At 44.0% G+C, this 27,567-nt stretch overlaps 1 protein-coding gene across 1 annotated transcript in view; it reads left to right on the forward strand.

Annotated features, from left to right (window-relative positions):
* The window catches only part of LOC311016808 (voltage-gated potassium channel subunit beta-2-like), a 54,763-nt gene that overhangs the window by 9,118 nt on the left and 18,078 nt on the right, over window positions 1–27,567 (forward strand). Inside the window, exons 4-5 of the mRNA XM_084014756.1 lie at window positions 25,935–25,972; window positions 26,943–27,022. Of these exons, the coding sequence (XP_083870882.1) occupies window positions 25,935–25,972; window positions 26,943–27,022 (118 nt within the window). The remainder of the gene's footprint in view (window positions 1–25,934; window positions 25,973–26,942; window positions 27,023–27,567) is intronic.

Raw genomic sequence — 27,567 nt, forward strand, 5'->3', positions numbered from 1 at the left:
ATTTATTTAAATTTAATTAAATTTGCTTGAAACCATTTTCCAGGACATTTTCAGCTACCTCCCATTAATTCTTTGGACAGTTGTACCTTAGTTTGTATATGATTGTTTCTGTTTATTCTCCTGAAGTGTGATTAAAAGATGTGAGGTCTGTGGCTCTAACTTATCTATGCAATAATCTGTTATATGCTTATAAATCAATGCAAACATGTTTTTGTTTTTTAGCCACGCCCACAACAGCTGCTGCTCCTCTATCTGCTACTCAACAGAGTATAAAGGGAGAAGAGCATGTGGTCGCAGGAGAAAAATCCTCATGCTTACAGTCCAAAACTGTAAACACTATCAATTCAAAGTTGCTGATTTTTTCGCTAGGTATTTTGGAAAAGAAATCCAGCAGCATCCATAAAAGTCAAATAGGGCTCCGATAGCTGATGTCACGAAATCAGTACACTATAATGGCAGAAAAACTTGCTTTTCAAATGATTACCAATAGGGGTGTGAATCTTTGGCTTCACAGCGATTTAATTCGATTAACGATACAGTAGTTTGCGATTCGATTCAAGGACGATTTTTTTTGTTTGTAACGATTCGATTCAATTTGATTCTGTAAAACACGATTCGATTCAGTAACTTGTAACCAAAATTCTATATCCATGAAATAAACATGCAATAATGCAAGTGAGACTATCTGTATTCTTCTGAAAGGTGAAAAATAACATTTATTCTAGAAAAAAGTAGTCCTGCATAATATTTTGAATACAAAAATGTAATTAAACATTGCTCAGGGGGCGCTAGTGTGCCGCATATGGAGTAAGACGTCTCTGCAAGAGCTCCTCTCCGTTCAGTTTATATCTGTTTAACTTTACCGTCTTTAACCAAGATTGCTCGTAAATATCATCCCAATTCTGTCTCTATATCCCCGCGTGAACGTTTAAGACCAAGTAATGTCAACTACCGCTAACTCTAAAGCCAAAGAAAAGAGAGACAAATCGCTGAGGCCTAGGCTAGCTAGCAGCAACATGGTAATGGCTAGCGAGGACGTTTCCGGTGATCAACATGCTTCTTCTATGGAGGACTTGAAAAACATGCAGGATACGATCCTGCAGACTATTAACACCCGGTTCGACCTACTGGATGAGAAGTTCGCTTCTCTCCAGTCGTCACACAACAGCCTGCTGACCCGAATAGATGAAATAGATGAGACGGTCTCAGACCACGACGCTCGTCTGCAGTCTATGGAGACTGCTATCGACAAGTTACGGAGGGAGAACGCTTCCCTCCGTGCCAAGACGAATGACCTAGAGGGCCGCTCGAGGCGCAACAATGTCAAGTTTGTGGGGATCCCCGAAGGAGAAGAGAAGGGAAATCCGACTGAATTTGTAAGCGCTCTCATTCCTAAACTGTTAGGCGAGACCCACTTCCCAAGCCGGTAATTGTTGACCGCGCTCACCGCTCTCTACAGCCCAAGCCAGCAGAAGGAGTCTCCGGTCCGGCGGCCAGACCCCGCACGATCATCGCCCGGGTCCATCACTACCAGGAGAAAGAGACAATAATACGGCTCGCTCGGCAACAGTCTCTCAAGTACGGCGAACACAAGGTCTTCATATTTCCAGACTATACTGCCGAGGTGATGGAGCAGCGTCGGGGGTTCCGTGAGGCTATGACAGCCCTGCGTGAGCTGAAAATCAAGCACAGCCTGCGTTTCCCGGTCAAGCTCCACTTCCAACACAACGGGCTTCAGAAGATATTCACCTCTCCCGCGGAAGCAATGACGTTCGTCGGGAACTTGCAGCGGGATAATGAAAATGACTAGACATGGTCTGACCGGATTGTGAACTGACAGAGCATAAGGAACACTTTCACAATCATTGACGGTAACATTTTAATTTTATACGCCTACTTTTGGCTATTTAGAACGGTAGAGGGGCACAGGCTCGCTTAGTTGAAAATGTTCGGTTTGTTAGAGTTGTATTTACAAGCCATACGCCCGGTGGCCCTCGGTCAGTATATGTGGGGGAAAAAGATGCTTCATTTGGGGAAGTTTCTGTGGGGAGGGAGGTGGGGTTTATCTGTGTTGTTTAATGTTGTCCAGAGCTGCCAGAATAACTGCTTTTGTTTGTTGACATTTGTTTTTGGGTGTCTCAGATTGCTTTTATTTTTCCATTTCCATGTTAAGGCCTAATGGTGAAAATCAGACAGACATGAGTGCCATTTCATTGGTCTCATGGAATGTGCGCGGTCTTGGGCATGCAGTTAAACGGGGTAAGGTCTTTGCGCACTTAAAGTCACTTAAAGCAGACATAGTGTTTCTGCAAGAAACCCATATAAAAGCTACAGAGCAGAGGCGGCTGAGAGCTAATTGGATTTCTCAAGTTTACCAGTCACCGTTTACTTCCAAAGCTAGAGGTGTCGCCATTCTCTTTCGTAAGAGTATCCCATTCCAACTTGCTTCAGTAATCACGGATCCAAATGGCAGGTATATTATGATTACTGGAGGTATTAATTCGTTCCCTGTCACCTTTCTGCAAATATAGACGACCCAAATTATTTTCGCAAAGTATTTGATTTAATTCCAGACCTCAGCACTACTAATTTAATCATGGGCGGTGATTTTAATTGTTATCTTGATCCACATCTTGACAGACTTTCCTCTCATGCTCCAATCACCATAGCATCTGTTCAAACGTTGAATAATCTACTTAAATCCAGAAACATGATTGATGGAGGCTGCAGCATCCAACAGATAAAGACTATTCCTATTTTTCCCATGTCCATAAATCATATACAAGGATTGATTATTTTTTAGTGGATGCAAAATCAATACCTAACATCGTACAGACTAAATATCATAATATATTGATATCAGATCACAGTCCAGTATCTTTAAAATTGATGCTTGCCCTGCCAAAACAAACTTACTGCTGGCACTTTAATCCATGGTTGTTGACCGAGCAAGTATTCGTGGATTACATGTCTGCACGCTTGGGAGAGTTCCTTGAGACCAATGACACAGGTGACGTGTCAGACTCAACGCTCTGGGAAACCCTCAAATTAGTTATGAGAGGCCATATAATTTCGTTCGAAGCATCAAAGAAAAGAGAACAGCGCCGTCGTCTGGTCGAAATTGAAAACGAACTTCCAACTCTCGAACAGTCCTATAGGTACTCCCTGTCACAGGAAGATTATAACAAGATTTTGAAGTTGAAATATGAATACAATCGCATTCTCAGTGGAACCATTGGCAAACTCCTACTTAAAAGTAAAAAAAAACACTTTGAGTTAGGTGATAGACCAGAGAGGCTGCTGGCCAGACAGTTGAAGGGTGCCCAGGCGAGCCGTGCAATTTATAAAATAAAATCCAAAACAGGAGACTTGCTGGTCAATCCTAAGGAAATAAACACTCGCTTCAAAGACTTTTACTCAGAATTATACACTGCTAAATCTAGAGCAACTAATACAGATCTTGCTAATTTTTTTGACTCCCTCAGCCTGCCAACACTAAATGAGTCATCCAGGTTTGAACTTGATTCAGACTTCACGGAGGATGAGTTAGTTGAGGCAATTAAATAATTTCCCTCTGGTAAAGCAGCTGGCCCAGACGGGTTTGGCTGCGAGTTTTATAAAGCATTTCATAAAACACTCGCCCCGCTCTTGCTTAGGATGATCAAGGACTCCGCTGAGAACAATGCATTTCCGGGGTCACTGTACGAAGCGAATATATGCCTATTGTTAAAAAAAGGCAAGGAAGACACCAAGCCTGGGAATTATAGGCCCATTGCTCTCCTTAACTTTGACCAGAAGTCCATCACGAAGGTGCTAGCCAACAGGTTAGGAAGGCACATCTCCTCAATTGCACTGAGGAGTCAGGCAGGGTGACCCGCTGTCGCCCCTGCTCTTCGATGTGGCCCTGGAGCCCCTTGCGATAGGGATCAGGAGTCATCCTGGCATCAAGGGCATTAAGATAGGGGAGATAGAAAGCCGGGTGGGCCTTTATGCGGATGATACATTATTATATTACATATATTATATATTATTATTATTATTATTATATTATTATATATATATAATATATTATATTACATTATTACATTATCTCGGATCCAGAGGCGTCTGTTCCCCCTTTGCTTGACTTCATTAACTCATTTGGCAACCTCTCTGGCTATACAATCAATTGGGGTAAGAGTGAGTTCATGCCCCTATCAGACAGTCTAGACCCATGTTTTCTTGACGCACTGCCATTTACGCTAGTGAAAGATCATTTCACGTATCTAGGGCTTAAAATATCCCGTCATCCTAAGCATTTATTTAAACTTAACTATGCTGATATGATCCTGAAGCTAAAATGCAACATAGAGAAATGGAGAACTCTGCCACTGTCTATGGTGGGGCGTATCAATGCAATCAAGATGGTGACCCTCCCTAGGTTTTTATACTTATTTCAGAATTTGCCAATCTTTCTCACCTCAGCATTTTTTAAGAAACTAGACTCAATTGTCTTTCCTTTTATTTGGGGGTACAAGGCGCATCGCATATCTAAAGCACACCTGCAAAAGCCTACAGAGGAGGGGGGGTTTGGTCTCCCTGTATTCAGGAGTTATTATTGGGCAGCTAATGCTAGAGCCTTGATGTACTGGCGGCAGGGACAGCCCGGTGGGGTTCCTAACAGCTCTCCCCTGTGGTTAAACATTGAAGCCACAGCGGTACAGGGCTCCTCCCTTTGCACCTTACTTTTCTCCAAGACAGAGTCTCCTTGTAAACTTATTGGTAACAACTTTATTTTGAGAAACTCCCTTAGGATCTTGAACCAGATAAGAAGCGTTTACAAGCTGCCGAATACTTCTGTACACACTCCTATATGCCATAATCATTCATTTTTACCATCTGTTGGGACCTCACTAGAAGGACTACACAATGCGGCCTACAGAAGCCTACACATGTGGCCAGGACAAAGGGACAAAGGGGATTAAAAACTACACCGCCATTTTAGTTTCACATCTCACCCAGGTGAGAGATGCGACACCACACAACCAGTGCCCTATTGGCTGACAATCTTCAGGGAACCCCGGGGGGTCCCCTGGAGTGGCCTGAGCTTTATAAACCGAAGCCGCCTGGAGAACGCTCTCTTACTCACTCTTACTCCGACTCCTACTCTGGCGTCTCTTCCTACAACCGGCGCAACACCACGTTGCAACGGGAGGCGACCCCCTCCTGCAGCGCACCGCTGCAACAAGAGGAACCAAGCCGGTTCCTGCCTTCCAGCTACCAGACGCTGTCTGAAGTAAGCTGACTAAATCGCCAAGCCGCGATTATATCGCCACTCGTGGAAGGAGGAAACACCAACTGTTTTCTTTATTTGAGTTTGATCAACGAGAGGAAACCCGCTCCGCTCTCGTCTGGACGAAGCCGACTCATCACGTCCCCCGCTGACGCCGGGGACTCACGAACTACCGCCGTTACGGAACGCCGCCATCGTCTTACGCAACGATACCAGTAAGAGGCTATCAGTCTGGGCAGAGACACAAGTGATAGTGTAGGATATGCTTGAAATTCTTGTTAATGTGTTCTAAGTTCTGATCGCGGACCACCGAGTCCGTTGGTTCATGTGCTGCTGTATTTGAATACTGATCGTGTACCCACGCAGCTGGGTTGATTTCTGTAACAGTGTTTGCGACTAACCTCCGCCATATTCGCGAGCTCAGAAAGCCTCTACTATCAGTTAAAAGACCGGTCTCGCGGAATAAACGCCAGTTCATTCACGCGAGCCCGTGTGATAGCGGCACGCTTTCTGTCCCTCCGAATATCGCTCGCGCATCCTCTCTCTCTTTGTTTGTGTCCCGCTAACACACACACACATACACGCCGCACACACGTGTCCTAAGCCAGCTGTTCCTGGCGGACGCTAGGGACATAGCTACATCTGGTGGCTACATACGGCTATCTCTCTCTCGCTACTCCATCAGACCTCAGTGGCTCCGCCCCTGAACGCTGCGAGGAATAGCTCCACCTCTCTCTCTCTCTCTCTCGCTACTAGGGATGCAACGGTACTCAGTAAAATACCGAACCGTTCGGTACGACCTGCACGGGACAATACGCTTTTATGTCCCGCGGGATTTATGTTCTAATAATGTTGCATTGGGCTTTACTGTTACACAGGCGTGTGTGCGCGCGTGTGTGCCTTTAAGGCAGCAGGCCCGCCCCCGCAACCAACCTATCAAACTTTGGCCGGTTGGCTGCAGCGCATAGAAGCAGGAAATGAAAGAAAACAAGCAGGCATGGCTAGCGGTAGCGGAGAAGTTGAGAGAGAACAGTTTGAAGAAGCACCAGGTTTATTCAAATCGTCGGTGTGGGAGCATTTTGGTTTTGCTGTTGAATACTCCGACGAGGGAGTGAAAACCGTTAACAGAAACTCCACAGTCTGTAAACGCTGCTTGAGACATGTCCCGTACTCAAACGGAAACACGAGCAATATGGGCAAGCATCTCCAGCGTAACCATCCTGATATTACGCTTTCTGAACAGAGGACAGCCAAGCGCCCCGGAACGGTAACGGCAGCAAAACAACAACTGTCCATAGAGAATGCTTTTCAACAGACCTACCGTGCCACCTCGGATAAATACAAGAAAATAACCCGAGCAGTGGGAGCGTTTATAGCCAAAGATTTGCAGCCCTTTTCTGTGGTCGAAGATAAGGGGTTTCGCCACTTGGTGAAAACGCTCGACCCGCGTTATGTTGTGCCCAGCCGAACACATTTCAGCGACGTCATAATTCCCGACCTCTATGACAAAGCGCGCAAAGGCATTGAAAAAGATTTGGCTCAAACACAAAGCCTAGCACTGACTACAGATAGTTGGACCTCGAGAGCAACAGTTAGTTACTTGACTGTGACGGTCCACTATATGTTGGATTGGCAAATGAAGAGCGCAGTACTGCAGACACGCCCGTTGTATGAAAGCCATACAAGTGCGCACTTGGCAAAGGAATTAAAAAATGTAGTGACTGATTGGAAGTTGGAGCGGCCAAATACGACCATACCAGTGGCCACAGATAACGCAGCAAATATTGTCAATGCAGTCAATGAAACAGACGGACTGGGACCTCAGATAGGCTGTTTTGCTCACACTGTAAACCTGGCAGCCAAGAAGGCAGTGTCAATCAACGGGGTGTCACGCCTCCTTGGGAAAGTTCGGAAAGTTGTCACCTTTTTCCACAAAAGCACAACAGCCCACCATGCACTGACTGTGAAACAAGAGATGTTAAACCTGCCTAAGCACAAGTTAATCCACGATGTCACCACTCGGTGGAACACAGCACACAACATGTTGGCACGATATGTAGAACAGCAGCCTGCCATCTACTCTGCATTAACAATGGACAAAACACTGAGGAGTCACATAAAGAAGGACATGGCAATATTGACTGACAATGAACAAAAAATGGCAGAACAACTGATTGAAGTACTAAAACCACTGAAAACTGTAACAACTCTGATGAGCAGTGAGACCACCCCCACCATATCAATGATCCTCCCTTTGAAGGAAATGATCCTCAAATCCATGGCACCAGCTGATGAAGACAGTACAGCAATAAAAGAAGCCAAAGAAGCCATTACACGAGACCTGGACAAAAGGTACACAGACCCTGATCTTCAGAAGTACCTCCAAAAAGCCACAGCCCTGGATCCCAGGTTTAAATCTCTGCCTTCCCTTGATGAACACTCCCTTGTCAGACTCTACAGGGATCTCGCCACAGAAATCCAGGAGAATGAACCTCAGGTATTATTTGATTATCATTTTTTTGTGATTTTATGATTGCATATTTAATTATTACTTTTAAAAATTGTCAATTCATATAAATCATATACATTCCACATTTGTATCTGTCAAAAGCTGGAGATAATCTCCACTGATCATTTAAGTTGAGTTCATGGAAGCAGAGACATGTATGGCTTTTATTACAGTGTACTATATCTTATATATTTGTTATTGTTCTTGCAGAGTCAAGCAGAGACAATGCCATCCACAGAGGGACAAGAGCCATCCTCCTCCCCTCCAAAGAAGAAAACAGCCATGGCAGAGCTTTTTGGTGATGTTTTCAAAAAACATGAACAAGTGGTCAGGCCCCTTGCCAAGATAATTGAGGATGAAGTTGCTTCATACAGGTCAGCAGACTCCATTGATGTTGATGCTGATCCTTTCATGTGGTGGAAGACAAATGAGAGCAAGTTCCCCCATGTTGCAAAAGTTGCACAACGTCACCTCTGTGTCCCGGGAACTTCAGTTCCTAGTGAGAGAATTTTCTCCACTGCAGGGGACATTGTAAGTGCAACCCGCTCTCGCCTTGCTGCAGACAATGTTGACAGGCTTATCTTCTTACAAAAAAATTTCACAATAGCAGAGGAATAAATAGCTCATGCCAATGTTGGCAAATTGATATTGCACTTTACATCCTGAATGTAGCCTCTTATGTTCATTTAAAATAGGCAAAGCACGAGGTATATCTGAATCTCTGTGAATTTATGTTTCCCCCAATTTGTCATGGATTAAGTGCACTTTTTCTTTTGAAATTGTTTACCTCTCTTTTTATACTACTACTTAGTGTTCACTAGAAGTAAAGTCTAAAATGTACTTTAACAGTGTTTTTTGTTTACATTTTGTGTGTTTTATTTTTTTATACATATTTTATGCTATGGTGTAATAGTAGTAGGCAAGGAAACAAAGGCAAGTCTACAGTACTATTTGAGTTTATTGAAGTGTTGAGTTTATTGAAGTGTTGTGCTTGCTAACTAACTGTTTACTTGAAGTATTATGTTATTCAGCACTGGAATTGTTTGGAACTTGTTCTGAGAAGCAAAATAAATAAATCATTTGAGAGAAATGAAATGTCTCTTTATGCACAAAACACATATCAAAACCGTACCGAACCCGTACCGAAATCGTGACACAAAAACCGAGGTACGGACCGTACCGTGAGCCACCTGTACCGTTGCACCCCTACTCGCTACCCCATCGAACCTCAGTGGCTCCGCCCCTGAACGCTGCGAGGAATAGCTCCATCCGGTGGCCGCCCATAGCCATCTCTCTCTCTCTCTCGACACGCACGCACACACACGCACACGCACACGCACATGCACACGCACGCACACACATACGCACACACACACTCCACGTGTGTATCTCCCTTTGTTTAAGCTTAGCTTTGTGTGTTAGGTAGTTAGGTAATAAGGCTTTGTTAATTGCAGTGTTATTGATTGTGATCATTATTACTGATTTTAATAAATCTTATTATATTATAACTAGCGGTCTCTTGTGCTTGTTGTGTATATGTCACTGGATAACAGCAGGTTGTGAAGGTTAGTGCTTGAATTTCACGCCCTTTTTAATTGTTCGATTGGTTTTGTACTCCTATGCCAATGATCACGATGATTGGCATGTGAGTATAAAACCTTTATATTGAGACTGAATACAGTTTTAGGTTATCTTTTCCCTGATCCCAGGGTGGTGCCCCGTTTATTCATGATTATATCATGATAATATATTAAATATAATTATTAATACCGATAATCATATTGATATTAATAATTAACTGTTGATAACCAAATCTGCCCCTGCTACAACCCCAACACATCTCAGGTGGATAGGGTGTTCGCAGACTGGAGAGAGAGTGGACTTGTGGCCCTCGAAGACCTATATGTACACAAACATTTTGCTTCATTTGGTCAGCTGACAACAAAGTTTAATTTGCCAAATTCTCATCACTTTCGATATCTCCAAGTCAGGCACTATGTTAAAGGTGTATTTCCAAACTTTGAAACCATGCCAACAAGTTGCCCATTCTATGATCTCATGCTGCTCCCTCCTGACTCCGGGCACCTAATATCTCGCCTTGTGTCCTTGTTCTCCACCTCCGCATCCACTCATCACCTTAGAGAAGCCTGGTCTAATGAGCTGGAGCTTGAGGTGTCTGACGATACCTGGAACCAAGCTTTGACTAGAATTCATACCTGTTCTATCAATGTTAGATACAAATTGATTCAATTTAAAGTCGTTCATCGACTGTACTATTCTAAACTGAAACTGCATAGAATCTATCCATCACTTTCTCCACTGTGTGACCGATGCGGAGGTGCAGAGGGTTCGTTATCGCATCTTTTTTGGTTATGTCCTCAACTGCATAAGTTCTGGTGTGATGTGTTTCAGTGGCTTAGTCTGGTCTATAACTTGGACATTGCCCCTGACCCAGAGCTGGCGCTCTTTGGGTGCTCGGAGAATGCCCTCAGGTACTCGCCTGAGATACAACAAGCACTAATGCTGGGCATGGTTGCTGCAAAGAAAATGATTCTCCTGGACTGGAAATCCCCCACTCCCCCTTGCTTTCGAAAATGGCTCAACGAAATGACTGTGATTATCCAGATGGAAAGGATACGCTTCCACAACTCTAAAACACAAAACCGCTTTCTGAGCATTTGGGGTCCATTCATTGACTATCTTAAAGACGTGTAATCCTTTTCTGCAGAGATGTGCTCTTGACTGTACTGCAACTTGTATCTCTGTAACACCTGGCCATGTAGATAACGGCAATATTATATTCATCTAAGACACATTTTTAATTGTGTCTGGCAGCTCTGTTGTTTTGTGTTATTTTGTTGTTGTTGTCTTTTTTTTTCTCTCTTCTGTCGCTGTGTTTTGTCTACATAAAAACTGAAAAATTTGAAAATAAAATATATAAAATAAAAAAAAAACATTGCTCAGTTATTTTGAACATTATTCAATAGACTACATGCTGGCAGGGGAGAGAGTGTCTTAAACATATTAAAACATTAATCATTAATCATTAATCGATTATTGGTGAAGCCAAAACGATTCATTCTATTTATTTATTTTAGCAGATCGATTTAGTAGAATCTATAGGACTGACAATCGATTCATCGATTAATCGAATGAATCGTTACACCTCTAATTACCAAGCATAAAATTGCTAACAGGGAACTTGTCTCTTCCCTGGCTGTATTGTGAGTGAACATGGTTGACATCTGTAGTGCCCCAGGATTAGACAAACAAAGCAGATCGAACCCTGAAAGATGCAGAATGGCAGAACTGGTGGATTACTGCCATCAGACATGTAAAACTGATTGGCTGGTAGAATCAGATGGGGAGCTAGATTGCTGTGTTTCATTGGCTATGTTTACATGCAGTCAGATAACCCTTTCTTAACCGGAATATTAGCAATAACCCAGTTGTGCTTGGCCATGTAAACAACCCTTTTGAAAAAAAGGAATATGCAATATGACCACTGGGTTACTACTTTTCTAACCCCAATATCATGTTGTTATCGGTAAAGAAGAAGCTGACCAGACGAGCTCAGAGCCGGAAGTGACGCACCAGTGACGGAAGCGCAAAAGAAAGAGGCGGTGGAGGACGGCAGTTTTTATACCAGCCCACCTCATTACGGCCACCAGGGGCGCTAAACAAGCAGTAACCCAAAAAGACAGATGATGCATCTATGCTGCTACAGTCTGCCCTCTTGGATCGTCGTCCCGATGATCAACAAATTACAGCTAACACAACAAGCTAACTCCAAGGTCTAAACAAAGGAGACACTCAGTTGGACACAGAAGTAGAAGGATTGGCCGCATGCAAATCTCCAGCAGGCCGTGGAAGACGATGCATATTTGAGTGCTGACCAGCCGTTTGACGTGGAGTCCGGCGTGGGCCCATGTGGCTGGAATCATGGCAAGTGACCAAAGGAGGACATGAGGATGCTCCCAAAGCTGGAATGGAGGAAAGCACTTGGGACGTAGTTGATTTGGTGGAGAGCATGGCAGAACTTGCCACAGAAGGTTGTTGGTCAAGGACTAACAAGTCATACTCAAATGAAAGCTCCTCTTCTGAGGGCAATTCATCCCTGGGTGATGAGTTATGGGAAGAGGCATGACCAGGTGAGTCCACGCCTACAACCTTTGTCTCGTCGTCCACTGGCACAATGGAGTACACGGAGCCCCCCTCTTTAGGCATCTTCAACACTCGATACTTCACCGAGCTCCACCGATCTCGGGTCTTCTGGGGCCCCCTGGCACTGAAGTCGCGCAAGTACACCAACTGCCCTTCCTGCAGTGGTAGATCTCTCACATGCTGATCATGGACACGCTTTCGCCGATCGGCAGCATGTTTCAAGCGCTCCCTTGCACCTTCAAATACCACCTGCAAGCGGGCTTGGTGCTCTTGAACCCGCTCATTGATCGACCCACCAACTGGGCTCTCAACCCTGCCCAACAAGAAATCGATTGGTAGCCTTGGTTCCTGCCCAAACATGAAAAAGGGAGACTCTCCGGTTGACTGGTGGGGAGTCGTGTTGTAACAATAAAGGACGTGAGGGAGACACATGTGCCAATCCCTTTTATGAGACACTGGCAACGCAACAGGTTGTGGAGTGTCCGAGTGAACCGCTCGCATTGACCATTTCCTTCGGGATGGTAAGGGGTGGTACGTGATTTTACAATACCATACAAGTTACACAACTGTTGAATGAGAGAGCCTTCGAAGTTACGGCCCTGGTCAGAATGCAAACGGGCGGGGACACCAAACTTGTAGAACCATTCCAACACCAAAACCCTGGCTACAGTGGGCGCACGCTGGTCCCGGGTAAGGACAGCTACCGTGTACTTACTAAAAACATCAGTAAGCACCAAGACATTCTGCACGCCATTCTGGGCCGGCTCCAGAGTAGTGTAGTCAATGACAAGGATTTTGTTAGGGTGGGAAGCCAAGAGATGTCCCATGAACCCGTGCGCCTTTGGGTGGATGTCTTTGGCTGCTTGACACCTTTCACATTACCGACACCAACGAGCTACATCAGAGGACATACCAGGCCAGTAGCATCGGGACCGGAGGAGTGCCAGTGTTAGCTCTACCCCCTGGTGACCATGCTCCTGGTGCAATTGAGTCAGAACCTCAGTTCTCAATGAAGTTGCCAACAACAGCTGGAAGATGGCTTCAGCGCCATCAGATCAAAACACCCTTCGGTACAGGACACCATCCCTCTCAAGCAGGCGGTCCCACTGCTGCAGCACCACCAGTGTGGCTGGGGAGAGTCCTGCCCGCTCTTCACGACTAAGACGCTGCTTCCTCCTCCAAAACACAAACAGTTCCTGTATAACAGGGTCAGTCTGCTGAGAGAGACGAAGTTCAGACCGAGTATGCTGTGGCATGGCTGCAAAAGCAGCTTGAGTGGCCTCTGCCTTTCCCAACCCCAAGGCTTGCTGCAAAGACTTTGGCATGGCTGTACCTGGAAGCATCGCCGCAACATCCTGGGGACCAGATGGATGCTGACAAGAGAGAGCATCGGCATTTGTGTTACTCTTCCCTGATCGGTACTTGATCTCAAAATCAAAAGAAGCTAGCTGGGCTGCCCACCTCTGCTCAGTAGCAGCCAGCTTAGCAGAAGACAAATGACTGAGGGGGTTGTTATCAGTATACACAACACATTTATGACCCAACAAGTACTCTCTGAACTTCTCTGTCATGGCCCACTTAAGGGCCAATGTTACGTCCCAGTGAGGTCTAGAGGCAAAGGGAAGGAACATAAGCCGTTGTTGTTATAGGCGTAAAGTTGCCGTTTATTTAAACACGATGAATCAATTTGGCACGCAGAGCCATACAAGACACAATTGGCCGTAACAAACAAAAGGCTGGGCTACAGGTGGCGCCAAAATCAACAAAGGAATAAAACAGAAAGGTTGCACAAGAAATTCAAAATCACAGCTGACTAGCTGGCATAATTAGGCACAATATTAAACAAAAGATACTTACTAATCTGATGCTATAAACGAAAATACAACAAAAGAGCAACCACCCCTTCACCTAATGGCACTAACAAAAGGGAACTCAATGTGTGGCAGTAGAACATTGTGTGCTAAATAAAACAAAACTAAGTTCACCCTGCCCAGAACCCAATCAAACAATTCACTGACACGATACCAACAACATGAAGCATGTAGCTATTTCTCCGTCACAGTCACAGCACGCTGGTGGTCTGTGCTAATGAACACAACCACACGTGCGGCGCCACTCCAGGCCTCTTTTATGGGTGTCTCCTCCCCGGGGCAGCTGGCCACGGGATTGGCTCACAGCCGAGTGACGAGTCAGGACGTGATGACGGAGCAAGTGAGAGATTCCCCCTCCCAAAGGAAAATCTAGGGGAGGAAAACTAGACAGACAAGGAGACAACACATGCATAGCAGCATACAAAACAACAAGGGCCGTAACAGCCAAGAAGTCCAGTTTCATTGAGCTGTAGTTCACCATGTTTCTCTCTGTGGGTCGCAGGCCCCTGCTAGCATAGGCTATTGGCCTCACCTTGCCCGCTTGAGACTGAGAGAGAGCGGTGCCCAAGCCACCATGGCTTACATCAACCTCCAGAATGAAGGGAAGAGAGAAGTCTGCATAAGCCAACACCGGTGCAGTGGTGAGCTTAGCTTTCAGTGTTTCAAAGTTCTCGTTACACTCATCAGTCCAGCACCTGGAAAGCCGCTGTCTTCTTGGTGGTCTTGGTACCACCACACTCAGCCACAGCCCTATGCAGCGGAGCTGCCAGCTTGGCGAATCCCTCCACAAACCGCTGATAATAACTGGCGAAACCAAGAAAAGAACGAAGCTCCGAGGCAGTAGTGGGAATCGGCCAGTGGGCAACCACTTCACTTTTGCTCAGATCTGTGGAGACGCCATCGGCCAATATCACATGGCCAAAGTAGTGCACCTCTTTCCGAAAGAATAGCACTTGCTGAGCTTGGCTTTGAGGCCCTCACGTTGAAGCCGCTCCAGCACCACCTTCAGTCTCTCCAGATGCTGTTCAACAGTGGAGGAAAACACGATATCATCCAGGTATAACAAAAAAGACTGACACTGCTGGTCACCGAAGATACGTTGCATCAGCCTTTGGAAGGTGCCGGGCACATTACAGAGCCCAAAAGGCATTCTGTTCCACTCAAATAAACCGAAAGGAGTGTAAAAAGCAGTTTTCGGCCGGTCGGCCTCAGTGACTGGCACCTGGTTGTAACCACTGGCCAAGTCCAGGATTGAAAACCAGCGAGCACCTGACAATGCATCCAAAGACTCTTCTATGCGTGGTAGAGGGAAAGCGTCTCTTCGGGTCTCACGATTGAGCTGCCGGTAGTCAACACACATGCGGAGATTACCATCCTTTTTCCATACCAACACAATTGGGGACGCATAAGGGCTGCTACTCTCACGAATTACTTGCGATGAGAGCAGCTGGTTGATGTGTTCCTTCATGACCTCATACTCGGAGGGTGGAATGCATCTATAGCGCTGCACCACTGGAGTATCATTAATCAAAGGAATATCATGGGAGATGAGGTTAGTACAACCCAGATCGGTGTCACTGGTGGAGAAGACTGAAGAGTAGTGACCTCACCTGACCCTGTTCCTCCACAGACAATGGCGACAAGTCCACATCCTCCGCCTGCTGCTGCACACTCGGGGAAGCGGTCTGGGAAGACACGGCAGCCGCACCTGATGGCACCTCAGTGACCCCTGGAGGAAGGCTGACGACATTCACCAAATCCAGTGTGTCAACAACAGGTATGTAGGCTGTGCCCCTGATGACACGAACTAAAGAAGGGGAAGCAAGTAGCCCCGCAGGCAACCCAACATCTAAAGGCTCAAATAGTACCGTAGAACCCGAGTACTGCTAAGAACATGTGGTGGCCACAATTCGCATTACACCACCAGGAATCTGCCAGCCCCGCTTACCCCTGACCTTCACTGTCCCTGGAGTGTCTGCAGACGCTAGATCACTAGCATGATGGCACTGCTGCAGTGCCTGCACGACTGGCTTGGGGGCCTCAGAGATACAAATCTGAGAAAACAACGCTTCACCATGTTGGCCAAAAAGTTCCTGGTAGCACTTACGAATCACATTCATCCCCAGAACACCAGGCACTCGAGAAGGCACACCACCAGGCGGGTCCCTCACCACCAAAACACCACATTGCAGCCTCAGTTTGCCACAAAGTTGCACGTCAAGTTTCAAGTACCCAAGGTAAGGAATAGTCAGACTGTTAGCAGCTCTGAGCTCCAACCAATGACAGGAACGGAGGCGCTCCTGGCCCCAAGGCTTGAAATGTTGGCGAAAGAAGCTCTCAGAAATGGTAGATACCATGGAGCTGGTGTCTACCAAACAAGGGACCTTCACACCACCCATGTCAATATCCAAATGGGGACAACACGAAATCAATCCAGGAGCATCCAAGTTACGTGAAACAGCTTGCAAGCCAGTGGCGGCCCCACCCAAACTGTGGCTCTGCAGTTTGGTGGGCGCTAGTTTTCCGACCTGGAGTGAGAGCGAGATTGATGACCAACATTCAAGGGGGATCGTGAGGGGAACTGTGAACGAGATGGAACACGCTCTACATCACACTCACGTGCAAAATGTCCCGGCTGGTTACAACGCCGGCATATTAAAGGTCCAGGCCGTGGTGGACGATGGTACTGGTTGGAGTGTTGTAGCTGAGCAATGCTTCCTACAAGCTGATCAAGCTGCTCTTGCCGATGCTGCGCACAAGCAGTCGCCCTACAAGACAGTACAAATGCCGTGAGCACACGGGGAAACGAGCGACCCACGTGGTGAAGCAGCGTTGCACCCATACCTGTCGGACCAGATGAGCTCAGAGCCGGAAGTGACGCACCAGAGACGGGAGCGCAAAAGAAAGAGGCGGGGGAGGACGGCAGTTTTTATACCAGCCCAACTCATTACGGCCACCAGTGGCGCTAAACAAGCAGTGACCCAAAAAGACATAGATGATGCATCTATGCTGCTACACAAACAAAAAGAACCAAGCCAGCCACCAAACACAAAACAAGCTTGCCACACAAACAGGCAGAGGCCGATCTAAAAGGACAAAACAAACAACAAAGGTTAGGGCACTGACCAATCAAAAAAGCAAAACAAAATGTGCACCGTAATCACTCTCCTTTTGAGGCAAAAGGAGTAAACCCTACCACCGGTCATATGAACCTCACACCGCACCATCGGCTGCCTGCCGTCACACAACACAGGATGATGAGTGAGAGTGAGCAAGAGAGGGAGATACCCAGGATCTCCTGCCTTTTATCCTGGAGCTGATTAAGCCAAGGTGGGCTTAATCAGCTCCAAGAGCAGCAGCCTGGAGAACTATAGGGGGAGGGAGAGGGAGGACACACACACACTATAGCTGTGTCCCAATTCAGGGTCTGCAGCCTTCGGAGGCTGCATTCGAAGGCCGCTTACGTCACAGAGCTGCGCGAAGGCTGTCCCAATTCGTCTAAATTCGAAGGCTCCTCCAAATGCGGCCGACAAATGTGTCCTCCTTTTCCCTGTATTCGGAGGATGCACCGCTACCATCCTTCGCGGCCTCCAATATCCCAAGATGCTTTGCGCGCCGCTGTTCAACCAACAATGGCGGCGAAAGACGGCAGCAGCACCGGCACCGGCAGCAGTGCCGAGTACCATATTTAAATGTAAGTAACGGGTTTTTGCTTAACGTCGGACGTTCAAGGGGCCTTAAAACACATTTGAGTGTTAAAATGCGTGAAGTTAAAAATGCTAATACGTGTAGCCACCGGAATGTAGGGCCAACTACGTGATGTAGCTTAAGGCTGTTGATACGAGGAGCTCAGTTAACGTTAGCCTTTAAAGGTAACGTAAGCCTAAAACCCTTCACTTTTAAATGTTACAAGCTCCGATGGTAACGTATATCTTATTGTAACCGTGGAGCTGTTAAGTTCATTTGTTCTCGTTGTAAGTTGTATAGGCTGCAGTTCGCTCCTCTCGCAGCTGAATATATAACGTTAACGATGGGTTGTGAGCCCCGCTGTATTTCTAGGCTGTAAAACTGTAAACGTTTGGATTGAATACAGAGCTAACCTTAGGATCATTATTAATGTTAATATCGTTATTATATCGTACAATCGTTTTGCATGTTGACATAACAGGAAATGTGCTTTACATGTCGTTCTGTTGTAGAGAGCAAGGAGCAGACTGAGGATTTGATCAAACTCCGGGTCCGGGATGAGAACGACCACCTGTTGAGGCCAAGAACACAGGGCCACCGACAGCAGCAAGAAAGAGGAAAACGGATGACTTGCTGGATTGGATCAGGGAGAACATGAAGTTACAGAGGGAGAGCGAGGAAAGGAGAGAAAGAGAGCAGAGAGAGGATGGAGGGACTTTTTAGTTTATTGGAGAGAGTGGTTGAGAGGCGTTGAATTTTTTGGGGGTTGGTGGATGTTTTTTTTCTGTTCGATTAAGTTCTGTGTTGATTTGTAATTTAAATTGTTAATTAAAAATATTGTATTGTTCCATTTTCTTTTCCAAATATTGTATATAGTTCAATTAAAATCTTATAACCTTGTAACATTATCTGTTCCATTTCTTATTTACAACTAAAGTCAACTTTTGAACTGCTTTTCAGTGACAAGAAAATAATTGATTTTTTGTGTAATTTACAAATATTTACAAAGTTACAATAACTATTGACAAGTGGGTGTTCTTAACATGTAGAACTATTTACAAAAGATCATCAGAAATAACTATTTACAGAGAACATATATACAGTATTGACTGAGCAGGAGTCCCTGGTGGTGCTGCTGGACTGGATGGGATGCTAAGGACCCTGGACTCTTCTGGCTCTGAGTGGGACATCATCTGGAAGGTGGGGGGTGTGGGATGCATGTCTCCACTGTCCACCACATCATCCATCATCGGGGTTTGCAGGGCTGATGCAATCGACGGATGCCATGTCACTAAAATGTTTAAAAGAGAGGCAAGAATAAAATATTGAATTAAGTCAGGGTTATTTACAGGGTTTGTACACATTTTACTATTCAATTCAATCACTTTATAAGCCAAGCATTTAAACTAAAATTCAAGCACTTTTCAGACTTTGAAAAACAGCATTAAAATGACAGCATTTTCAAAGATTTTACATTTTAAGCACTTGTACGAACCCTGTATTAAGTCTTATGGTTAAATGACATTATCCATGTCAATCTATACTTAATATGGCTTGTCACTTAGCGGTATCATTTATTAACGGGTATATTAATTACCACGTTCTATGCTAGCTATGTATGAACATTAATATGGGTTAAAATAACGGCTTTAACGTTACCTCCCCACGGCTCTCTCCCAGCCGGAGATAAACAAGCCGCCGGTGTCGCCGCAGCCGCCTCTCCTCTTGCTAAAAAAAAATAAAATAATAATAATAATAATTAAAAAAAAAAATATATATATATATATATTTTAAAAACTCTCCATCATGTTCGTCTGTCGTATTTTTGTTTTGACCGGTGTTTTTCCCGGGCTTGGCGGGCAGAAGTGATGACGTCGCGACCCAATCAGGAAATGCTCCGTTGGTTAGACCGTCCCATTTACCGACGGTTGACCCAGCCTTCGGAGGAGTCTCCGAAGGTGTTGCCTCCGTAGACCGCGTAGGCTGGGTCCTCCGAAGGCTGCAGACCCTGAATTGGGACACAGCTTATATGTTATAATACAAGATTTAAGCATTGAGCTACAATCAGGCAACATTCATGATTCTGTACAGTCAAACTAACCAAAAACCTCTTATTGATCATCATTATAAAGTTTCAGGGCGTTCCTGTAACCATGGTAACTCACGGTGCCAGAGGGGAGGGAGAGACGCTGAATGAAGCCGTTTACACAGATACACTGCAGACAAAGTCCAGACTATAGTTGTTATTTCACACATGTAGCACACAACAGGAGACTCTCCGTGTCAGACGAGTTCTCACGTGCTGACTAAACTCAATTGATAACGTAGCAGCGCGACAAGTCCTTGCTAGCTAAGCAGATAAACTTTAGCGCTGCTCCGTGTTGAGATCCCGCCCTGTGTGGGTCACTACACTATCATTGGTCAGGCGCGCACACGCTGTTAACGATACAATTGGCTGTATGCATTTATTTTAATTTTAACTCAAACATCCATGAAGCCTGCAATTCAATCACTCCACACCTCATGCCTGTCACTTTAAGAACACAGTGAGCATTAGCAGTTTGTTCAAACACGCTGTATCAAGACTGGACAACATGCCTCCGCCTCCTAACATTGTAAAAGTGATGTCAAAATATCAAAATAACATCTTGCAGAGGTTTGAGAGCAGCTGTTACAGTTGACAGTAATGCTGTGACACACTGCTTTTATATGATCAGATAACTAATTATAACTAAAACTAAACTGATCAGTACAAAATAATGCCAACTCAAACTAACCCAGGATAGTCTTTGCATGCACTTTACAGAACAAAGGTGGAATAATAGCTAAGACAAAACAAGCAAGTTAACTTAAAATAAGTTAATGTAATGGCACAAATGGTGTGACTCTCACCTACTTTGTCCCAAACATTTGGCCATGAATTAGGAAAGGTTGGGAATTACTGGTCTTAGGGAACAGCTTGTGGGAATGGATTATTTTGTGCATATTAACTTTTAATGGCTCAGACCATAAAAGTTAACTCTATATTTGTGCTCACAAATGTTTCATTCTACTGTCTCCAGTGTTTCCGCTAGGATTTTTTTAAGACGTGGCAGACATGTGGTGTTAAACGTATGGGCTGTAATAACCTGCTTCCTTATTGATGCTTTTATTTTGCCATGTCGGTGCCACGATCAATTACATGTAGCTGAAACCATGAGATAATAACAAATTCAGGTGAGATAATATTGCACTGTTTGTTAATAGGGTTAATAATAATATGCCCACACATAGATCTTCCTTGTGTTATGTTGAGATTATAACTGATCAATCTTACCTTGTCCAGATCTTGGATGTCCTCTGGTGGCAGATGAATCACTCCCATGACAGGACTTGGAGCGCTCTTTTCTTGATCTGGATTTCCCTGTAACACCCAGGGAACGCATGTGACAGGAAGACAGGAACATGCTTAGAATGCCCATACTACATAAGCCAAGGGGATGGATCACTACGCGCATACATAACTCATAGACAGCCATATTGGGTCAGTCAACTTGCTTTGATTGTGGCTGCAGTAGATGGGTGATCCATCTCCCGTGACGTGACTTGGAGCGCTCTATCCTTGATCTGGATTTCCCTGTAACACCCAGGGAACGCATGTGACAGGAAGACAGGAACATGCTTAGAATGCCCATACTACATAAGCCAAGGGGATGGATCACTACGCGCATACATAACTCATAGACAATCATATTGGGTCAGTCAACTTGCTTTGATTGTAGCTGCAGTAGATGGGTGATCCATCTCCCGTGACGGGACTTGGAGCACTCTTTCCTTGATCTGGATTTCCCTGTAACACCCAGGGAACGCATGTGACCGGAAGACAGGAACATGTTTAGAAGATGAGGGAGAAAAGGTTAAAAACTGACACTACACATTACATCAAAATCAATTTTGTAAATTATCTGTGACATATCCAAGGCTGTGATAGCATATAAATCTCCCTTCTCTGATCATTTATTACATTGAAAAGCAGCCACTTTGTGTCGTGTATTAAATTGGCGTTTAAAATTATTTTGTATATATTTAATAAGGACTATTGGAAATTGCTGTCTCTTGCATCCATGGGGGCTAGGAAGAGTGGTAATCATTGACCAGTAGGGTGCGCTTTGACTCTGTTCAGCCTGGCAACAAAAGCCGGTCTGGACCTTTTTCCTATACAGTCTGTCTTACTTTAACTAGTTCCATAATGTTACTATAATGTTACTTTCATAGAAAAGTACATGATTCAAATTAGTTGTGATTTAAACTTTGCGGTATCATTACTGCATTAAGCATTGATATTATAATTGATCAATCTTACCTTGTCCAGATCTTGGATGTCCTCTGGTGGCAGATGAATCACTCCCGTGACAGGACTTGGAGTGCTCTTTTCTTGATCTGGATTTCCCTGTAACACCCAGGGAACACATGTGACAGGAAGACAGGAACATGTTTATAATGCTCAGATCACATTGGCTGCCACTTGTTATTGGACAATATTCCCACAATAGCAACACATAAGGTGATAACACTATGTATGGCAATTGCTATTTTTTTAACAAATTGATTATATTACCTTGTCTGGGAGTTGAAGTTTCAAGAAATGGTATCACAAAATGTTTTTGTCACATGAATCATGATCTATAAAAATCTCTTCATCACTGTCATCCTCAGCTAAACTGTTAACCATAGAATTGATCTTCCTCCAGTTTTTTAGATAGCTTGATGCCATTCTTTGACAGTAATGTGTTAATTGGGAACACTGACCTCCTTGCGCCTGTATCCTCTCACTATCCACAATCAGCTCTCTGCTCTCTCTCTCTCTCTCTCAATCCAAAACCTGTGACATGAGACAAACAATGATTAATTAAAGCACAAGACAATTATGCCGCACAGAGTCACAGTGGACATTGTAATGGACACTATAAATATGACCCTTTTTTAAATAAAGTTCAGGTTTAGTTTTGGTGTTGAATCCCACAACAAATCTTTAGTGAAACAATGTTGTCACAGCCTCACCTCTCTAACCTGCCAAAAGAAAACTCTCACTGCTGGGACGTGAGAAGTGGCCTGCTGCATAATCAGATTCAGCTGATTTGCATAGCAATGCACATAATGGGCATTTTTGAAATGCGCATGCACCTTCTGCTGCACACCAGGCCGCTCTCCCCTCTTCACACTGGCTCCATCATATGCTTGCGCAATGAGTTTCTCTCTGTCACCTTCGGAAAAAAGGCCGTTCAGTCTCTCCAGAAGCACACTAGCAATCGACTCAGATGTCGCATCCATAACAGGCAGAAACTCAAAGAAACGCTCCTGCACAGGATGGTTTGAGTAGATGTATCTCAACACAAGCACCAGCTGCGTCTGTGTTGACACATCGGTGGTCTCATCCGCTTGGATGGCAACAAATTTAGCGGACTTTACCTCCTCCGTGATATGTCCCCTGATGACCGCTAGCATGCTTTCCAGAAGCTCATTCTGCAAGGTCTTTGACATGCCCTTGAAAACTGTGGCAGTTTTCAGGTGCTCCTCAAATGCCTCATCCAGCGATACCACCAAGTCAACGAAGCCACGAAAAATGCCTGGGTTGTTGGAGCCGTCACTTTCGTCTTTGCCTCGCAGTGCTAACTCAAACACTCCACAAAACTTGACAGTCGATGAGGCGGGCTAGGATGTGTCGGTTCTTGCTCACTTCATCGTTGTGACAACAAACCGCTAGCCTGTAGCTCTCACCCAGCTGCGTTGCGATGTTCACCCACCCAAATGTAGAAAACTTCAGACAACTGTCCATGTGGGTCTGTGCATCGATACGCATATTGGCACGACTCCCAGTCAACAAATAATGTCGATAATGTTTGGAGTCTAAATACAGCCTGTGAGCTTTCCACCTCGTCTTCTCTTATGGCGCTACGTTACGTTATGGAGCTAACATTAGCAATATAACCAGACCAAACTTCCGTTGAACACACATTTATTGTAGGCTATTATCCAAATTATTCACAAAATTATAGAAAGCCAAAACTTACCGTGTTTCTCCTCCGCTGCTCACCCACAAATGCGCCCAAATTATGAACCCGCCCTTCTCCTTCTCCACTCACCAATCACCTGCAGGTATTTGAATTTTTTATTTTTGAGTTACCAATTAGCTGCTCCCTTGCATTATTGCCGAGATGTGAGTCATTCCTACTATTCGGTGCCATTTCAGCTTGGTATATCAAAACATTTTAAAATTTTATGATTTTAAGAGTTGTTGAACTCAAAGAAAACTATATAGGTCCAGCTCAGGATATTATATTTTGATTTTTTTTTTTACCAATTTCTTCAACGTGAGAGGGCCAAAATGTGCACCCTGTTACCGGGCAGTCTCATCTCTACTAATATATTTTTTAAATGCATAGTTATTATAATATTTACATTTTCTAAGACTCACAATGTCCCTTACTTTAAATATGTTGTAATAAATATAAAAAAAAAACGTTATTTAAAAAAAAAGTCATGCTCTATTTTGACACACGATCTGATTTCGGTGCATTACTTCTCGAAATAAAGAGAATTTCAATGGAATTTTGTCCCACTTTTAAGTCATTTCACCAATTCATATCCTGCAAATAATCACAAAGACACCGTTAATGTTTGTTGATTTTTTTTATAATTATCGTAAAAAAAAACACACAGATAACAGGGTGGACAGGAAGTCACAGGGTGGACACAGTGAACAACAACACATTTCATTAATGAAAGTCAATTTATACATCAAGATTTCATCCTCCATGTCCACCCACACCCACCCACATCCATACCCACCCACTCACCATATCCACCCACATCCATACCAACACACAGTTTAGCTGTCCATCGTTTTCGGATTCAGCGAGATTGCCGCTGGTGCGACTTCTCATGGGAGTAGAGTCCGATCCTTGAGCGGCACATTCGTCAAAAGGATAGTTAGAGCACTGCTTAAAACTGCCATCTTAAATCTTTTCAGGGTTATCTGGACTTTGACTTTTCCTCTTTGAAAAGCCCAGGGTCGCCAGTGCAGCCCTCTGCAGCCTGTATTTTTTTAGAATTTTTCCAATTGTTGTTTTAGCGATAATTTGTTTCCCCCATTACTTGCTGGAGTTTTTGTATTTATTTTTGATCTCCTCAATTATTGTTTCTGAAATCACAATACAGAAACACAGCAAAATTTAAAAATGGGTGTAGAAGTGGGACAGTGTGAGTGCGTGTATGTGTGTGTGCATGTGACAAATTAGAGTCATTAGAGTGAGTAACCACGTTGGTTCGGAAATTCTACCGAAAAAGTGCTCCATACCCAACTTCACCCTACACTACCCTACATACATCAGCATACTTTCTATGCTGGCTCGTTTTTAATCTCAAAAGGACATAAATAAATGAACAGAGCTCAATTTTCACTGACTGCTCTGACCAAACTACGGATTTTCATCGTCAATTTTTGGGCTAAATTTGGACCAAATCAGTCGGACTAAACGCAGCCCAATTTTTAACGTGTATTTTTGGGCTAAATTTGGACCAAATCAGACGGACTAAACTCAGCCCAATATTCAACGTCTATTTTTGGGCTAAATTTGGACCAAATCAGTCGGACTAAACGCAGCCCAATTTTCAACATGTATTTTTGGGCTAAATTTGGACCAAATCAGACAGACTAAACTCAGCCCAATTTTCAACGTCTATTTTTGGGCTAAATTTGGACCAAATCAGACGGACGAAACTCAGCCCAATTTTCAACATCTATTTTTGGGCTAAATCAAGGCAATGATGGACCGACCAGATTTAGCCCAAATAACAGCGTCCAAGTGAAGTCTAGTGTTGGGTGGGTTCACAATGACAATAACATCATCACAGTCAAATTTATACCAAGACCAGCTGCTGCTGATTTAAAAAGCATCGCTAACACAGCACCGCCATTGAAATTTGTGCGGGAATGTGGCCACAGACACGGAGATCCTATTTCTGGACAAAGCAGCAAGTACAAGCACTTTCATTAGTGGGTCACATGATCAACCACCATTGTTTTAACTCACTCTTTGATAGATAGGAACTTAAAAGACAATTCAATAGATGAAAATGTTACGGAGAACAACTTTAAGGTGGGCTGACCTTTTAAGCTGGGCTGACCTTAAAGGTGGACCAGCACTATTCTCCTTTAAGTGACAAGCTGCTCCTCTGAGTCTCTGAGCTTTTTTTTTATATATACAGTTTACCTACAATATATGTTCTTCGTAGGATCCCATATTGTTAACAATGTATTCCATAACATCACATCCTGTTCTTCAGCACCTTGTTGGTACATACTGTAATGGTAGATGCCATGGAGTACAAAAGAGTACTCCCTAACTGATGCAGGCTGTAATTTAAAGCAGTACCTTTTATTTTTGTGCAGGCACGTGGGTTACCTTTGGATGCCAGATAACAGATGAGGTAGGAGAGAATACCTTAATATCTATACAGTCTCATGTATTCCAGGCTCAGGTTTAACGGGCTGGAACAATGACAGAATAGTTTCACCAAGTAACATAATTGTATATATTGAATGAAAAGATTGCATGACAACAATGACAAGCTAATTCACAAAGAATGGATTGCGGTCTCTGAAAGTACCATGCGTCTGCTATTTACCCTTACTCAAGGTCTAATTCACAACAGATATGGTGCTAATCACACAACACAAACACACCCATGAAGTAATCCTCCCCACTTACATCTTATTTGGCCGTTCTTCAGGGTCCTAGGCAGATACCCCTGGGTCTTACCTTACTGCTAATTTGACCTTCCCTATTGTCACGATAGTATATATCAGAGTTGCTATGCTACAAACAGAAAGGACAGGAGCAAATTAAGATTTCCTCCTCTTGGTGATATTGCTTCATGGGTTGTCCAACCTACACATGGTTGGGAGATTTCCAACCAGGCTCTATTTTTGAAAGTCTTCTTGCACACAACTTTAACTGTCACTGTAATGCTGTCTGATTGTGTTATCTGAATCACGAATGCATTGCATGCATGAATTGGTTCAGCAATGAAATACCATGAAAAAAAATATTGTGACTCTTGCATAAGGATTTTCATGCAACAGGTGCAGCTGCCTCTCATAAAATATAAATTATATTGATCCATCAAATGATCTCCATTGTGGGGTGAATAGCATTCTATTATATAATTCCGAGATCTGGAAGGTGTCTACAAAGTCAGTAGAGACCTTCAAAACCTACAACAAATTTCATGGCGTTCCAGCCAATAGAGATATCTTACACAATATCAAAAATGTCAATATCATACAACTCCTTGCCTTTTAAAAAACCTTTAATATTGACAGTACAAAGGTCATATAGTTTTACACTGTGCTTATCTTTCACATCTCAAATGTTGCTGTTGCTGAATGCTGTTGAAGGTGGCAGAGGAGCTGATGACTTTGGCATATGAGAGTGGGATCAATTTGTTCGACACAGCTGAAGTGTATAGTGCTGGAAAGTAAGTATGACTGCCTATGATTTGTCATAAGATCCACATGTGACTTGATGCACTTTTTCTGCCATATAAATGTGTCCAAGGAAGCATAACCCCCATTCAAGAGGATGGTGTTAGTGCGCAAGGAACTGTTTAGTAACAGTAACAGCACAAAAAGAATAATGAGCAGTTTAGTAACAATGATGAACAAGAACTATTAATCAGCAAACACAAAAGTAGCCAGGCCTGGTCAAAAGATCAAGGAAGATGATCGGAGGGAGATTTTACATAATGTAGGGATGCACCTACACCGAAACCACTATCTGGTGTCAAGTCCGATATCCATAGTACTCATACTCATAAAACGACTCCAATACAACCACACCCATATTTCAAATTAAAAGCCCTTTAATCCCATATATGACCCAACTTCCCTTGAAATTCACCTCCATGTAGGCAAGGCAAGGCAACTTTATTTTTATAGCACATTTCATACATAAGGCAGACTCAAAGTGCTTCACATCATAACATGTCATACAATAAAGTGAAAATAGAATTAAAAGAAAATA

Source organism: Eutrigla gurnardus (genome assembly GCF_963514095.1).
Source record: "Eutrigla gurnardus genome assembly, chromosome: 8".
Classification (NCBI taxonomy): domain Eukaryota; kingdom Metazoa; phylum Chordata; class Actinopteri; order Perciformes; family Triglidae; genus Eutrigla; species Eutrigla gurnardus.